General features: G+C 33.7%; 1 protein-coding gene across 1 annotated transcript in view; it reads left to right on the top strand.

The window, feature by feature from the left end:
• The first annotated feature begins 6,453 nt into the window (after positions 1–6,453).
• LOC124363497 (protein gustavus-like) overlaps positions 6,454–19,354 on the top strand; it is a 31,313-nt gene continuing 18,412 nt past the window's right edge. Inside the window, exon 1 of the mRNA XM_046818746.1 lies at positions 6,454–6,839. Within this exon, the coding sequence (XP_046674702.1) occupies positions 6,454–6,839 (386 nt within the window). The remainder of the gene's footprint in view (positions 6,840–19,354) is intronic.

Genomic DNA, 19,354 nt, shown 5'->3' with positions numbered 1-19,354 from the left:
GAACCTCGGTCATTGATGGAGCTCTGCAGGACTGTGGTGATACAGTCTATTGGAAATGTCCACTTAGAGGACAAAGTACAAAAGCTGTACTTGCCTCGCAAGATCGCTGAGTATCTTCTAGCCAACGTCTAACAGATCTCTGTCGTCGATGGAGCTATGCAGGACTTACTAGGTAACCGACTACATTAAACTTAAAAGCTATACCTTTTACCACACATACCACCATGATTTATGAAAAGGAAGTTGTATTAAACGATGTATGTCTGTTGTTTCAGCGGGACCTCGGTCATTGATGGAGCTGTGCAGGACTGTGATGATACAGTCTATTGGAAATGTCTGACTAGAGGACAAAGTACGAAAGCTGTACTTGCCACAGCAGATCGCTGACTGTCTGATAAACGATCCATAATCAGGGATAATTTCTAACAGATCTCAGTCCATGCCCTGCCTCGACACACGCAAGTATACATTATATTATGATTTTATTAATAATATATATACAATAAATTGCTATTTACAACTATTATTTCATAATATAGGTTACTTGCATGTTATTTTATACTTACTTTATACATTACTAATTTTCTATTTCAAATTTATTTTATTGTTAATTGTCGGTGGTTAGTTAGTGACATTATTGATATATATATATTTTATTCTTTGTGGTTATATTATATTATACATGTGATAAGAATAGCTAATACTAGAGTAAATTGACATGTGACGGGAATATTTTCATTTCCATCACACGATTAGTATAATTTTTATAGCATGTTAGTTTAAGAATAGTTTTTTACCATATGTGTTTCTACTGCTTTAATACTAATAGTATGATTTTTTAGTTTTTCAGGCTCATCATATATAGCTACTTACCACTAAAAATGTATTCGATGTTAATTACTTTCATGTTATTTGATACTTGTATTAAATCGGTGGTGGGTATAACAGAGGACAATGTACAAAAGCTGTATTATGATATTATTAATATAATACAGCTATTTACAACTAATAATATATACGATGTTGATTACTTTTATGTTATTTTATATTGTATTAAAGCGGTAGCGGTTATATCAGAGACCAAAGTACAAATGCTGTATTATGATTTTATTAAAAATATATAACTATTTATAACTAATAATTTCTTTAATATAGATTACTTGCATGTTATGTTATACTTATATTTAATCGGTGGTGGGTATTTTACCGTCGGTGGTTAGTTACTGAACTAATTTATATATTTTTATTCTATTTCGTTTTAATAAATTATAAATATGATAAGCAGAGGTAATAGTAAAATAAGTTAACATGTTACGGACATATTTTATTTCCTTTACATGATTATTATATTTTTATAGCATGTTAGATTAAGAATTAATTATTTTGTCATGTGTTTCTATTGAATTAACATTAATTGTGTGGTTTTTTAGTTTTTGAGGCTAATGGCTGTGAGGATCCTTTATTGAAAAGGATAGCCAAAACACATTTTTAAGGCTGCCGTTGGAGGTCCAAAGCCCTCATGAGAAAAGCCGATGGGAAATGTAATATTGAAAACATTCTAACGAGACAAACAGACAAAGAATGCATTTAATTCATCTTACGACGAAATACAACCAATATATATATACTCCCGTATCTTTGATGCTTCGGTGACAACACATTGACGGTAGGCTTATCATGATTAGTATTACAAAATACTTTAAGGTATCCATATATTTTTTTGTGCTATAATGCTTGTATTGTACAGTTTTGTGATTTACCTAGATTAAGTTTAATTTTTATCAAAGATTTTTTATAATAATTGATCTGCTCCATTTTATTTTCTTTTTAAACTTAATGACAATGTTATGTCCTTAAATATAGGTCTACTGACTTGCATATTTACAAAACCATTCTAATACGATTAGGTAATTATACATCTTTGTAATATTGAAACATTATTAATTACCTTTATAGATCAACTGCTAGCCTTCATTTATATGGTTAGTAGAATAAAACCATATACATCGAGTACTTAATTTTTAAATTTCTATCCTACTAATAGTCATACTTAGATAAAAAGTGAATGAAAATAACCCGAGTGAGGAATAATTTTTATTCCAGCGGTTTTTAAGTACACATATTTTATTTCCCATACTATCATTGCACCTGCTTGTATTATACAGTTTTCGATCACAATATAGTTTTAGTAGAACGGTCACCGATCGACCACGACCCTGAACTGACCTCTGACGCCTGAGAATTTCCAGAATCCTAAGTCTACTAATTCTCGCCGACAATACCATAAACACATCTCCAGCAGGTAGCAGTTTCTGTTAATTACAATTCTTAGAAATTTTAACAATCTTTGCCCTTAGCAAAACTAACAGACCTACATATGCTGTTCTATTCTTTGGAAATGGTCTTTAAACAGTCTAGTTTAAAGATCCTCCTTAGAAAAGCGTTTTATCAATTTATATTTATTTAAAAACTTCTATATGTACTTATTAATTTATATAAATTTTACTTTTTATTAGTATTAGGTACTATTTTAAAATAGTATTTATATATGATGCATATAACATCTTTTCTTATTATTATTCCTTATTATGTATGCAGGGTTTTAATTAAACCCTTCTGCCTCAGATTGGAATTATATGATAATGACAAGAAGTACACGCTTTTCCATCTATGATATGAATTTTCGAACCTGTGTTTTCAAATATTTCCTTGGTCATACCAAATAAAAACTTTTACCGTTAGCTCTTCGTATTTAGGTCATCCAGGTTGCCAAACTTATCAAAAAACAAAACATAATCATGAAACTATCCATTTACTTAGTAGCTGAAATACAAACTTAAATCGACCGTCTTATAACATCTCTTATAACGCGTCATACCTGAAAAACTGTAAACATAAGTCCAACTCTACTCCCATACATCTATCTATGCGCCCCTTCTGGTAACAGAATACGCAATCAATATCAACTTGAAACCCAACAAATAAAAGCTCATCTAGCTTCTTAAAATTAAGATATTGCACCATTTCCATCGTAACCGGTAAATTAAATATTCATGGTCTTAATGCAATAGGGTCTTTCTTTTAAATTGTTTTGCTTTTATGGCATACTTATTACATATTCCAATAAATTATTAAATAGAAAACATATGTATTGTTATATTTCTTTGGATAATATTTACTAATTATAATTATACATAATAGAGTTTTGACAAGGATATGATTCATCCTGTCTATCATATTAATTTCCCACAAACATCTAGTAGGCAAGTAAACGTGCTGGCGCAACAGCAATACAGTTGTGTTAAGTAGGAGTATCATATAATGTTGAAAGCACTTTGGGCTAATAGTATGCATAGGTCATTAAACTTGTTAGCAGATTTGTACTCATTCCCTGTATCACTGTATCAGAGAACAAAAACAGTATTTAGTTAATAATTAATTGCATAAATTAACTATAATTAATCTTATACTAAACATATTATACTAAGTGAGATACACCTTATAAGATTCTAAACAATTTGGAATTTTATGAGCCAGATTATATGTAACGTGACATTGTCTATTATTAATGTTCGTAAAGTAAGGTATGAAAACTGTTACACATACTTTATTTTTTAAATGGTGATAAAGTTTTATGATTTCCTTTGAGTTATTTAGTATATACAAAAATAAAATATACTCCAAATTATTATTTAGTAATTTGGTAGGTTATTTCGAAAATGGAATTGGAATCTGAAGGACATTTCATTTTATTTAAGTTGTCTCAGAAATTATTAATGTGGAAGTGTAACGTTACCACTACCCGCACTTCACACTTTAAGGCATAGAAATCACCGGATATCTCGGAGATTACCGGAGTTAACGTTTATATAGTACTGTAGAAAACTTGTAATAAAATACAAAATCTCGTTTTTAATATTAGTACAAAAAAGCATTACATAATAGAATTTAAAATAGCATATGAGAGTAAAAAGCAATAAATGTTTTTAACTTTATTACATTCTGTAATGACTTCGAACAACATTGTAATAAAGTACAAAAAAACCAAACCCATTTCCCTTTACGCTTAGTCTGATATTATAATTTTACTATGTTCACCGTCTAAATAGGCCCTGAGGATTGAAAAGCGACCTTTGCCCCTGAACGCGCACACACTGTCAGGAGTGCAGCCCGGCCTACCTGTTGTCACTGTGCTGATGACTCACGTATGACACGACCCTTCTGAGAAAGGTCTATAATGAAGGCTACGGCATTCCTAACGCCGTCCTAACGTAGACGTAACGTTGGCATGCCTGATCTGCAGAATTAGGTTGAAGTTTATTTCGATCTCAATTTAATATTTAAATTGGCCTAACATAGGCATTTTGTGCGGGTCCACTGACTCTTAGTACAACGTTCACAGTGCGACGGAACATTTTACGAAGCCATTACAGACATTAATTAACTGTAAGTAGTATATGTTGGAGATAACGTGACTAACCAACAAGGCGAGCTGATTGTAAGCGGACATTGATAACGGGTGTGAACAGCATTCGCAAACCAGTGCGCACCGGCACTGATTCACCTGCGCTACCAACTGTGCCGCGACAACTGTCCCACTAATCACCGCCCCGCCCCGCCACGGCACTCGGCTTGCAGACACTCCGTTACGACTGGCACAGCGCAGCGCCTTCAATTTTAACTACACTACTGCAACACAGTGCTGTACTGCCAACTCCGGAAATCGGAGATACGGCGCAACAAAATGACAATATAGCTCTGTTGTATAGCAGAAACCTACTTATTTATTTACTAGTTTTGTTTAAATAAACTGTTGTTATCTTTTGTTGTTATTGTTGTTGTATGGCTCGTAATTGTTGACTCGTTTTTATATTTAGTTATTAGTTTGGTAGTCGTAGTATTTTATCCTTCATTAACTTATTATTGTTATTTAGTTATTAGTTTCGTAGTCGTAGTATTTTATCCTTCATTAACTTATTATTGTTACTTATTATTTAATAGTTTGACTAAAATGCCTCCAGTAACGAGATCAAGCGAACTGCTGAATGTTATTGACGGTCTATTTTTTATTGACCAAGATGTTATTGATCTTGCATCTATCTTATATAACGAACTGAAATCTGTTATGGCTACGTTTGGTGAAGGTGCAATTAAACAATTAGTTCCTCATATTAGCTCCCTGATGAGCAAATTAAATGACTTATCAAAGGAGAATAGTGAACTAAAACATGAGGTTGAATCCATAACTAGCAATCTAGCGTCTATGAAACATCGTTGCATGGACTTAAATAATAGTTATAAGGATAAGTCTGTGGCGTGTGGTGAGCTAGAGGAACAATATGACGCTGACATAAACAAACTTAATGCTCAGCTAGTCAAGTGTAGAGAAGACAACGCTCTATTACAAGAGGCAGTGAACCGGCGGGTTAACATAGACAATGACATGCTGCTTGTAGAGAGCCGCGAAAAAATTGCCGTACTGACAGCGGAGCGCCAGTGTCTTGTGACAAGTATTGAGGTACTGGAGGCCGACGTGAGGGCTCTTCGGGCGGAGTTGAGACAGGCGGAGTCACGGGCGAGACAGCGGCGGACCTCAGCAGACGACAGCCTGCTGGCCGAGATGACCTTGGCTGAGGCTAGCTGCCCTCCTCCCCATGCTACATTGACGGCGGCTCATCAGAGCACCACATCAGCCCGCAACAGCATCGACCAACCTACCAGCCTCTCTAGTCTTCCGGTGCCTCATGCTGTCACTCCCACACCCTCAGCAGACCGTCGGGACTGCAGTTTTAAGAATGTTTTGTTGATAGGTGACTCACATTTGAGACACGCTAGTAGTAAGTGCGTTTTCAAAGGGGCCTATCTTGAGTGCTGTCCTGGGGGGAAAATAGTAGATATTAAGAATAGATTGTTAAATTATGTAGGTTTAAGTTTATCTGTAATTTATATTCATGTTGGTGCCAACAACTTGAGGAAAGGGTATCGGGGGGGTCCTGGGTACAACGGAGGGCATGGTAAGCGGGAGGCCCTCCACAGCATGGCGGATCTGCTGTTCACTGTCAAAACCAATTTTCAAAATTCTAAAATTTTCTTGGACAGTGTACTAATTCGACGTGACATTGGCTATAAAGCTCTACATGACTTCAACCTTCAGTTGGAGCTCATGTGCAATAACTTCGACGTTGAATTCGTCGAAGCTAACACTTGTGTTAGCAGGCGGGACCTCACCCGGGATGGTGTGCACTTCTCCAGGAGAGGTGTTACTCGCTTGGGATCTCTATTTGTGAACGCTATTACTGCGGGTTTGCGGTATCTGGATGCAGCACCAGCCGATGACCTGGGTGAGGACATGTCTAGTCTCGATTTGAGTCCCGGGCCTGGGAATACCATCAGCGGGGACCATGACCCCTCTGGGAGCTGCGATGTTTCTCTGGTCCCGGGAAACTAACTGGGATGGGGGGCACGGGGCGTCTCAAAGTCGCGCACCTCAACATTAGATCCCTCAATACAGGGTTTGAGGAAATGTGCTCATTTGTGCGTGACTTTGACTTTGATGCAATTGGGATATCTGAGACATGGCTTCACCCCGGCACCCCATCAGACAATTATCAGATGACTGGGTACACACTTCTGCGATGTGATCGGCGTGCTGACTTACACGGCATTGCAGACGCGGTGACAGGTGGTGGCGTTGCCTTGTATATTAAGGAGGGAATCTCCTTCGAGCAGCACACACTTACTGAGGATGTGGGCCCTGGTATCGAGTCTCTTTGTGTTGTCCTGAGGATAAGGGGAGTAAGGCTTGGTTTATGTGTGGTATACAGGCCACCACATGTAAGGTACACCTCACTGTCAGCTTTGTTTCACTCTATCTTTGTTAACTTGGCTATCGGATCGAACTCCATTATGTTCTTGGGCGTCAACAACATAGATTTATTGTCAAATAGTTGTAATGAAGCCAAGTACTTACGCCGACTCTTGAAAGAATACAATGCAATACAATTAGTAAATGAACCAACAAGAGTGACAGCAACCTCTTCCACCTTGTTAGACCACATAATAGTGGACAGGTCGGTCGAGGTCGAGAGGACCGGCGTCATCGATGCAGCAGGCATTAGGGACCATAGAGGGGTGAAGATAACGGACCACAAGTTGATATATTGTTGCGTAAAAGTTAAGAAAGAGAAAAAAGGGCCAAAAATGATAACCTACAGAGATTTTTCAAAATTCAACCCAGAAAGTGCTGTCAAAGCAGTCGCGGAGATTGACTGGGAGAGAGCAATGCACATTGACGGGGTTGACAATATTGAGCACTTCATCACTACCCATGTTAAAAGTGTATTTGATTCACATGCTCCAATTGTATGCAAGAGAGTGACAAAAAAGAAAGCCCCGTGGAGGAACGATGTCATAAACAAGCAGACTAAACTAAAAAACAAACTCCGTAAGATATATTGGAAAACCAGGGACAGTAAAGATTGGGAGATGTATAAAAGAACACGCAATGAATTGAATGGGATGGTGTGGAGAGCAAAGAGAGATTTTTTCACTGAGAAATTATCCACTAACAAGGATCCCAAAGATTTTTGGACTTGTTTGAAACAGTGTAATATAGTTATGAAAAACAGAAATGAAAACATTCCACACCAACTGAAGCTTGATGACATCAATCAGTATTTTGTCAATATGGGGAATGGAAATGAAGCCAGAGTTGAAGAAATCGATGTCTTCAGAACTAGTAAGAGAATTGAATCGATGAATGATTTTAGCTTTTCTGCTGTCACTGAAGATGATGTAAAAAAAGCACTAAATGAAATAAAATCTAGAGCTGTTGGTAGTGATTAAATATCCATCCAAATGATTAAGGCCGTGAGTCCGTATGCTTTGGGTGCAATTACTCATCTTATTAACAAATCATTGATGAGCGGTGTGTTCCCGCAGAGATGGAAAATGAGTGTTGTTCATCCATTGCCAAAAGTAACGTCCCCTAAAAGTGTCCAACAACTGAGACCCATCTCGATTTTACCAGCAATATCGAAGATTATGGAAAAAATAGTAACACGTCAAATAGCACAGTATATGAACGAAGTAAACATATTGCCAAAAACACAATCTGGATTTAGAAAAAATCATAGCACATGCACTGCCCTGGTAAGTCTGTTCAGTGACTTAATTGATGCGAAAGATAAAGGGATGTGTAGTTCACTAGTGATACTGGACTACTCACAAGCATTTGATTCCCTTAACCATGAACTTTTGTACGCTAAGATGCATTTTTATGGCTTTGGCAAAAATTCAATCGAGTGGGTAAAATCATACCTAGGAGACAGAAGTCAGGTTACAAAGATGGGAAGTGAGACGTCAACTTCACTTGTCAAAAGGCGAGGTGTTCCTCAAGGAAGTTGTCTTGGACCTATATTGTTCAACTTATATACGTCTGACTTCCCAAGTTGTGTTCAAAGCTGTGCAGCTCACCTGTACGCAGATGATTGTCAGTTGCACTTGTCATACGAGCCTGGCTCCATTGATGAGGCTATTGAGAAAATAAATTCCGACCTAGTGAACATCAACACTTGGTCGGTTAACAATGGCCTTAAACTCAATATAGGTAAGTGCATTGTCCTTCATCTTGCCCCACACAATCTGGTGCAGGCCCTTGGTCAGAGAGGAGTGAGAGTAAGGCTCAGTGGGGAGAGCCTGTCTGTCTCTGAGTCAGTCAAGACTCTCGGAGTTGTGCTTGACAGTAAGCTCACCTTTTCTGATCATGTCACTCATGCTATCCAGCGTGCCCTTGGTAGGTTGAGGGGTCTGTACAGATTTAGAAGTCTGCTGCCAGAATCCGCTAAGCTCCGGCTTATGAGTTCTCTTGTTCTGTCTGTATTTTATTACTGCTATCCTGCATACGGCAACAGTATCTCTAGGGGAGACATAGATCGGATTCAAAGACTGCAAAACTCTGCAGTTCGATTCATTTTCAATTTGAGGCGCTTTGATCATGTGTCACCCTTCCGAGATGCTGTCAGTTTGTCCCCCATGGAAAATGTATGCAGGATCCTGACATGTGGCATGATCCACAAGGTGCTTGCGCTGGGTGAGCCGCGGTACCTGGTCGAGAAGCTCCAATTTCGGGAGGAGGTCTCTCAACGCAGTGTCCGCCATGGTGACTTGCTTCACTTTCCCAGAGTCAAGCATGAGTTTGGGAGGAGGAGCTTTTCTTACTTTGGCCCAAAGTTGTACAATGACCTCCCCCAGAGCCTTAAACAGACTTCTGTTACTGTTTTTAAAAGTAAACTAAGAAAAATGATTGTACAGTAATTTATTTGTCTTGTTTGGGTGTTATATTTAGTCTATAGGTTTTAGTTTTTAATTTTATTTCCCAGTATTGTAAATAGTGTAAGATATGACCAGAGTTGTTCTGTAAAGCAGTTGTTATACTGAGAAACGCTTGCAATAAAGGCATTTTTATTTATTTATTTATCATAGAAATAACGGGGTAAATGATTAACTCTTCTGTATAATATGAGTTTTGTAGGGGACGCTGCTTTAGCACCCCCTAGAATAAGCACCCCCTCGGGCTCTGACGTCACGGCAGGGGGGTGCTAATTCAGCGCACGGACACGGACCAGGCACTGAATTATAGCACCCCCCGACTACAAGGGGGTGCTAAATCAGTGCATGAACATGGTCGAGGCCCTGAATTAACACCCCCCTGTTCCAAGGGGGTGCTTATTCAGCACATGGACATGGCTCAGTCACTGAATTAGCACCCCCTAGCATTCAACCTGCAAAAAGGATATTTTTCTTTTACATATTCAATTTAATCATAAATATAATATTTGTTATCTGGATTTTTGTGACGCTGCCACTTATAAGCTACAATCTACGATTGTTTTGCAATTACCGATAAACGATTAAATAATATAATAATCAAATATGGCTATTTTCTCTTCAAAATTACCATAGAATTAATATTACATAGTAATACTCCGACTAACAAGGCTAATAGACCTTAACATTCCTCCCTCTCACACGCATTGTTATATTTGTGTAATAATTTTCACTCATGACTTTGCTTTCTTAATTTTTTCTAAATATCACCTATTAAAATAATGAATTAAATCATATCCTTAATTTATTCTATTTCGGTTTATTCTTTCACTTAATCCGTTTGTAAATTTAATTAACGCACTGCTAAATATATATTTAAAAAACATAAAATTCTCTACGCACAGATCATTAAAGCCCATGTAGGCTCTTTACCATTTACGCTTTTTTAATTACGAGTATACAGTAATTAGAGACAAATTAAAACTTATGATAAATACTGCTCATGTTTTAATGTTAATTAGCTGTCTTAATTTAGATGTATGTATTCTTTTGAGATATAAGATTTATATTACTGTATATTAAGTTCTTTCATATCAACTATAAAAATACCATAATTTGTTTTCCTCTCGAATATAAGATATTTACTCTGTATCTACAGTTATACATTTTTGTGAAAGTAAAGGCTATTTTTTAGTAGATTTTTGGAATATTACGGAAGGTAAAATCTAATTATTGTTTTTATACACAATTAGTCTAGTATCTATGCTGTGTCATTTTTATTGTACAGGTATTGAGTACTGGGCGTCCATACCAATGGAAGATCTACTCATAGTCTAGTTAAGAGTATTCACTGTGCATTAACAGTTCAAGCTTAATCCAATCGTGAAAACTCAATGAAAAATGTTTCTAGATATAATTAAAACTATGTTATTTGTATATGAATCCATAATTAAACTATTTATTTCATTTAATAGCTACAAGGAAATGGAGTGTTCTTTTTTTAGTTTAATTAACTCAAATTTAAAAAACTAATATAATATTGTAAACAATTTAGGCTCGTATTTTAGGCAAAATAGTTCACTGTCACAAAGTATGGAATTTTTCTTTGCGGCATTTTTGTTTCATATTTAATTTTAATTAAATTTCAAAATTAAGTTTTATAGAATGAAGCAGATGAAGCATGAAAATTACAGTTTTTGACTTGTCATTTATTACAGAAATAATTTTTCAGTACCTGCCCTTAAATAATTACTCGTAACCATCTGCAGTAAGAAACTAGATCATAATTTTTTATCTTATGCACTATTAGGCGTACCGTGAATCATCTGCACAATGGAACAGCTCCATAGACTTAACACTACAAAAAAATCCGTGGAATGGTACTCACAAAAATATCTCAAGGTTACGCCCATAAGTATTACTATTGCTTACGTGTAAAATATCCTCTATAGAATCATGCCTAACTATTTTTCATAATTAAAGGAATAGAAACATCAAATACACAATATCCCTTCCGGCTGAGTCGGAAGAAAGGTATATTTCACATGAGGCTACAACTTGAAGATGCATTATTAGTTTATGAACTTAACACTGTGATGGAAAAAAACTTATGGATGAGGCATTGGTAGCTAAGGATGAAGTATATTAATCCGCAAAGGTTTCTTCCTAACTAGTTCATATAAAAAATGTTTGGTCGACTTCTGTCGAACTTCTGTCTTAGATTATCCTTATATATTAGTTATAAAGGTATATACAAAATTTTAACCTAAACAATCCATCAAATATAAATAGTAAAGTAAAAAAGACAAAAACAAAACAAAATTGTGGCTATTTGAGTAATTATTGAGTTTTAGAAAGATGAATATGTTTGTTTTTGCATTTGGTCCATGAATAATGTCTAAAAATATTGGTAGAGGTTGTGGAACACTCTGTATACTAATTTTATATACAGAGTGTCCTGTAATTCTTAGGACAAGTATATATACCGCAACTGCTCAGGTCATGGTAAACGCATTTCAGAATATGGAAATAGATCTTTGGTGCTTAGTTTCCTATCCGTCAGTCTGTATGTGTTTTTCTAGACAAATTCACTTTAATATCTTAAAACGAATAAAAAAAATCCTACCTAATTAATTGAATCAAATATTTGTGGTAATAAGGCCAGTTATAAAAAATATCCATTAATACTTTTGAAATGGCGGCCATTAAATCTGATTAACTATGAATGTCTTAAAATCCGGGAGGTATACAAGAATAAATCTGATCGTGGATTGTATCACAAATCTAATTACTCGAATACTATTTAAAACTAATAATAAATAACTCATTAAGAGCATCTTTACTGTAAAAAACATGGTTCGTGAAAATAAATTAACATCAGCTTTAGAGTATCTTATCCCTATTTTTTTTTATTTTTGTCATTTATTATGCAAAATATTTGAAATACATGTTTCAGGCCTATCTAAGGATAGAATAGAATCATATGTTTGATGTTTGATAAATTTATTTAAATATCTGTTGTTTTAGAACAAATTTATTTACGAAAGTTTAGTCAAGCGTCAATCAGATGTATTTCCAATGAAACCGCTTATCTTTGATTTTTTCATCTATAAAAGCATTATTGTCTGAATATTACTGTACGATTTTTCTTGTTGTTTATTATTCTTAATATATACCAGATAACCTAGTCACTTTATTTAGTTTTTTTAACATATATTGTGAATAAACTTAAGCTTTATGATAAATACAAAAGTTTATTATTGTTAATGAAGACGTTTGTTTTTGTCTTTCATTCTAAACAGGATTAAAAATTTACTATATAAATTTGCAATATCTCTCTTAGTTTTTAATTTATTAGAAAAAAAATTTGCTTGGTAACAGATATTAATGTATTTCCTGTACTTAAAATGAAGGGACTAAGATATGAGCACAATTGATTGGCATAAGATATTCTGGAGCTGCCGATTACTCGATTTTTGTATTGTGACCTACTCGCTGAGAACCTCAATGTCGACAATGTTTTGTTACAGTAAATCTGTGCATATGATATTTTATATACTTGGTCATTAGATTTGTGATAGAACCCTCTCAAATTCATTTTCTTGCAATATAGAATAGTTGTAGATTTTAAGAAGTTAAAATGTAAAATATTTTAATAGCCACTATTTTTAAAGTATTAAAGATAACATATAATATATTTTTAGCCGCCATAAAATTTTGACCAAGACTTGGTAGGATTAAATTTATTAGGTTTTCCTTTTAGATTTTCCAAGATATTCCATTGTTAACAACAACAAAAAAACGCACACTAACCGACACAGGAGAAATTAAGCAATGTAGATCCATAATACTCAGTATATAAATGTATGTTTTGACCTAAGCAGTAACGCTTTTGAAAATACGGTAGTATATTTATTGCTACGTGTTTCAACATTGTTTTCAACGTTTTTTTTTTACTTATAGTTGAACTAAACGATATGGATATAACTGAATGATATTGATTCTTGTAGATATAAAATAATATTTAAATTGTATGTCAAGTGCGTTTGAATTATACCTACTATTCAGTTTAAAGTATAATTCAGTTTATGATACGTCCTTAAAAATAATTGGCTCTTAGCCGTCGCAAAATTACAATTTCACGGTTCTAAATTTTCCCGCTTTTGATTGGTATTCTAAAAATTAAAATAAATAAATAATTGTTTTTAAAGTGGTTAATAGGTTGATATAATCTCTGACCATGTATATTTATTACACATGCCGGATTTACGCAATATCAGTTCCTCTGCTTTGTTCGTTCCATGATTTCAAATTAATTTTACTTTAAAATAAACCTGTATTTGAATGCCTAGAACCTAGTCTTTTACTTAAGTATATTTTATGCATAGTATTTTTACAATTGGTAATGAACTGTTTGTTTTTTTAAATATTAAGTAAACCACAGCAATGCAGTAAATATACTCATTGCAATATATTTAAATTAGTATATATATATATATATATATATATATATATATATACACACACACACACACATATATATATATATATATATACATTAATCAAGTTCGTATAAATGACAATAGCCTTATTTTATTTTTTCAATAAATATTGAATCGCAAAAAGTACTTGCTCCGCCGGGACTCGAACCCGGATATCTCACTTGCCGGGTGAATGTGCTTATATTATTTTATTTTATTGAAAAATAAATCGCAATATGGTTAAACATTTATTATTCTATTCCGCTGGGATAATTATTCATCTCATCAATACGGCGCTGATTTAGCAGCCTCCAGATTCAAGGGGGTGCAAAATCAGCACATGAGCACGGTCAAGGCGCTGAATTAGGACCCACCTATTCGAAGGGGGTGCTAAATCAGCACATGAACACGGTCAAGGCGCTGAATTAGGACCCCCGTATTCGAAGGGGGTGCTTATTCAGGGCCTGGACACGGCCACTGTGCTGATTTAGCACCCCCTTTCGTGACGTCAAAATGACGTCAGTAGCGAGGGGGTGCTATGTCCAGGGGGTGCTAATTCAGGCGCACCGTTTTGTAGACTTTATTTTATAAAATGTGTATTAGAGGCAAATAAATAAAGCTAATAATTATTATATTACAAAGGTACATAAGTTTAACGAGATTACCGTATTTACAATGTTTTTCTGATAAAGAGAAATATAAGCTACCACCAATAAGAGCAAAGTATACGTAGGCATTCCCTTTATGTCATGGAGCAGGTGGCTTAGTATTGCACTATTCTATATTTTGTTAGTTGTAAAAAAGCTTTAGTATTCGACCATTGCTGAGTACCTCTTTTTAAACTTAGGCCAAATGTATATGTCATCTGACTATAATTTCATAACGAGATTAGAGTACGGTTAATCTAACAACGAATATTTGTATTTAAACTTTAATATTTAACATAAACTATAAGATTAAAAAAGTTTAATGATTTTTTTTATCAGCAATTGTACGAGAACAAAACGGTGACATATTGAACATTTTACTATTTTGCTTCGTACAAAAGTTCATCTCATGAATAACTCGTTTGATTAATTCAAGAAATCTCGTAAAATGAGGAAAGAGAAGTAGGCCTACTAATATGGGCATCAATGGTCCGCTCTCCAGGCAAACCGAAATCACTAAGGAAAGTTGAACTTGAAAATTGTGATCTAAAGAAGAGGAAATTCTCCCGATACAGCCGAACTTCTTTGTAAGAATTTACGATTCATTTGTTAAGCGCTGTTATCTGTGGGTATTTGTTTGAATAATTGTGGACTGTAATTGTAGGTGTTTTAATAGGCTATGTTCTAATTTTCTGATTGAAATGCTTTAGTTCTCTAGAATATGACAATAAATAATTTTACAAAACGAAATATACTGTTTAAAGGTGTTTCTTAAAATGCCACCATTTTGTTTCAACAGTTGCTAGAGAGCTAAACATTTCATACAATAGTATTAAACCTATTAAATGAATGTTCGGTACATAAATTGGCAAGTAATATAAAATTAAAAGTTTAAACCTCTTCGTGAGATACCTGCAATATATATTAATTATGTACTTTATTAACCGGTTTGATTTTAAAAGTATGATTAACTTATATAAAAAATTTGACTTGACTATTAAACATTTTAGTTATAAAATGTCAGGAATGTCGTAGGTAATTTCGAGTTTAGGCTATTTTTATAAAGATTCAGATTAAACATTGCAATAATATCTCTAAAATAAATAAAGTAAAAATTAGCAGTTTTGCAAACTAAAGCCTATCATGTGCATCACGTAAACAAACATAACAGCAGGTAGCCCGGGCTGCGTTGTGTGCGTTGGAGCGCGAGGGTCGCCAAACCCTCAGGGCTCTTGAGTTTCCGGACAAACTATAATGGAATGTGTCTTAGAACACAAAACTAGGAGAGAGGCCAGCATGTAACTTCCTAAAACTAAAAATTGTTTATCCCACCACACAGACAGTTTTGAGATGTTTTTTTCTATACATTTTCATTTAGGAGGCATTCATTGAGTTCTAACTATTATCATCATTTACTTTAGGGATGCCAATAAGTGTTTAAGGATAACTGAACGGAATAATTCATGGTTCTTAACCTTAATTAATATAATAATACATTAAGAATCAGTACGTTTACCTAAAAGATGTTACATTGTAGTCCCTAAACATCTTCAAATGGGTTGCTAATTACAGGAAAGAGTACAAAACAATAGTACATCCAAATATATAATTTTAAAATATAAATAAACCTATGTCAATACTTGTACTAAATTCAAGAAACTAAGTATTAAAAATAATTAAAATGGTAGCTAATTATTCAGGTGGATGTTTACCTGTCAGGAAGCAATTGCTACATGTAGCCTATACAAAATTTATGAAAATACCGATTCCTTAAACTGTTTAAAAAATGGTTTAAGCTTTAGGCTCGTTGTTTCTGAAAGGTCCTATGTTTAAATCTTAAAATTTTAAAACAAATTTTATAACTTTAATATTCAAACATATTTTGTAATGTACATAATTTTAAAGGCCTTTGCATTCTTAACATGTTGGTGAAGAAAGCAATACTTACTTCTATTCGTTTAGAAATCGCGGTAACAAGTGTATAGAAAAAAGCGTTAGTTTTATCGCTATGCCTGTGATATTAAATTAAATATAACCAAACAAAATAATTTTCTTTCATACTTCATGTCACAATCTTTCAAATAATACCATGCAATGCTGAAATTTTTAAATTTGTGTTACAAATGTAAAATACAATCTTTTTTGATAGTATAATAATGACAAAAAAACCAAATATTTAACAATAAGATGGGGCATTGCCACTTTCAAGTAAAGGCCGAACACTACTCAATAACTGTAATATTGATAAATAACTACACAACTGGTATTATTCTTCTATTATAAAAAAATTAACTCGTACACATGATACATTGTACTGAGTGAAATAGCATAGACCTTTCGGTTGGCGTTGTATGTACGCTAAGATTGTACACCCTGCATTTTATTTATTATAACTTTGGGCTAATTGCAGATATAAACTCATACTTTTAATACAAATAAATGATTTACAAATACCTATACATATTCAACTAGTATTTTTACAATATTTTATATATAACAAATAATTATTTTTTACATAGGAAGTGTATTTTTTGTTAACTACCAAAAACCACACTAAAACGTTTAAACAACTAATTGCACAAAATACCTTATAATGGAACCGATATATTTACCTTATATTTGCCTCAAATGTAAATCATAAACAACTTCCTATAAAGGAAAAATAATAAAATAACATTTACATTCTACTAACATTGTATAATACATTGAAATAATAGTAATTATTAGTAGCATGTACTGAAATGTTCCAGTAAGTATTAATTTTTAATCAAAATAAAAATAGTTAAAAATGTAGAATCGTTCTTCAAAGTCTATCCACCAACAACGTTAAAATTTAAAAAATTGACATGTGACAATCATGAACGATTCAATACAAATGTTATTGAGTTCAGCTCCATTTAATCTTCCGTTTAGTGCAGCATCTAAAATCTGACACTGCCACAGACTTCCCACCTAGTATCCTAGGACGACGTCCGTCTGAAAAGATGCAAAGAAGCGGCGTCGAAGTAGCTCCAAACGAACTATCTGCATTGCTTCGACATTACAGACACTAAGACCACTCAAACATGTAATGAAGATAACGATGTAGTCTCATTGCACAATTGATTTTGCTGTTCAGGGATAGCTTAGTGCTCATTGTAGATGAAGAGTGCTAAACCATGTGTAATATTTGCATTCACCCTTTCAACAGGATAAGGTCTAGTGTCAGGAGTAGAAGAATGGCGGTGAGCCGTAGAGAAATGAGAATGCAAGTTCGCCACGAACCAGGAGTTTCCTCAATTATATATAAGTATATGTGCTTCAACTATAGAAATGGGTGACAACCTAATATAATTAAAATAATAATGTTATAAAATAAATTAACCCCAACACTTTAATTATAAAAGTTTATAACAGTTGCAACTTAGTAATATAAAATATGATTAAACTTAACAAAATAAACGTTACTTAGTAACATTCTTGGCTACTTTAGTTACATAATGTTTTTGAAGTGAAAACTTCTTTAGGCGCGTTGAGCGTTTTGGTAGAGGGTAAAATCCTCGGTTCGCGTCACCGACATGCTAATGATACTAACCTGCATGAAAAAGTCAGTCTCGCTGTGTTTTTTAACCGTAGACTTGGCCGCGGACTACTAACCTGCATGAAAAAGTCAGTCTCGCTGTGTTAAAACTGTCCCGGCGGAGTATGAAAACAGACTGCGAAAATCAGTGACCTTTACGGCTTCCTCTCGCGATTTAAAAGTGAAGCCAATGTCGTACAATTCTGTAAGGTGCGTCAAATTAAAGCTCTTAATATTGGCAATTTATTGGTTACATTTTTAAATATTAAAAAAATTTCGAAATAATTTTGATTATTGTTTACATTTTACATAGCGTTTACAATGACAAGAAAAAGTAGTAAGCGAGGATTTTTTTTATTTTTTGGTCAGACAAAATTTGTCAGCGAGAAAGTTGTGTGAAAATAGATGAATATTTTTTTTGTAATTTATCATTTTTTTATTGGAAGTTTATTTGAGCCTGTAGTAGCGTATGAAGTGATGAGTGAACGTTTCTGCCGGAACTGTAGTTGGCGCATTGGCTCACTGATACCGTATTAACTCAATAAATTAGTTTATTGTGCAATAAAAATACCTTTACGAAAGAACCAAGTTAATTTAACTAATTTATTAGTTTTAAAAATATTGTGGGTTTAATTGTTATTGCAATTATATACTTTATCTGTAGCAATAACTGTATTATTTACAACGGTGTTCAACTCACTGTTGTTCACTCGGTGTTTACTCACTTGTATTCTATGTTTAACTAACTATTAATATTGAGCAATTACAACATATTTTTATACAGATAAATGAATAATGAAAACAACGAATATATTTTTAAACATTTTTAATATTTGTACGAATATTTGTATTTAAAATTTAGCATTATTCATTTTAATTATGTTTTTAATATTTAACCTCTTCATCATGAAATGAGTATTATTACGGTATAAGATTTATCTTACTAGCGTGGTAAAATAGATTTCTAGTTATTTGATAATATTTTTCGTGGATTTTAAAATTGGAAAATTAAAAACGCGTCACATTTACAATTACAGATGTACTGCTACTATAACGTATTGTTAATTACTCTCAACTTAATAGTTCCGTTTTCACTTCTATTGGCAGTCCCACGACTGCTATTTTTTTTTTTTTTTTTTTTTCAAATATATATTGTTTTTAATGTTTTGTATCTTGAATTTAGTACAAGTATTGGGATTGGTTTATTTATATTGTTAAATTAGATAATGATCGATCAATCAATCAAATCTTTATTGCAAAGACATGGCTTTACATGTATAGCAAACGTCAGTTTTTTTATAACTAAATTTTTTTATTTACACTACATAAAATCCCACTCA

This window comes from Homalodisca vitripennis, chromosome 5 (genome assembly GCF_021130785.1).
Source record: "Homalodisca vitripennis isolate AUS2020 chromosome 5, UT_GWSS_2.1, whole genome shotgun sequence".
Taxonomy (NCBI): Eukaryota; Metazoa; Arthropoda; class Insecta; order Hemiptera; family Cicadellidae; genus Homalodisca; species Homalodisca vitripennis.
This window is presented reverse-complemented; position numbering and strand designations above follow the sequence as displayed.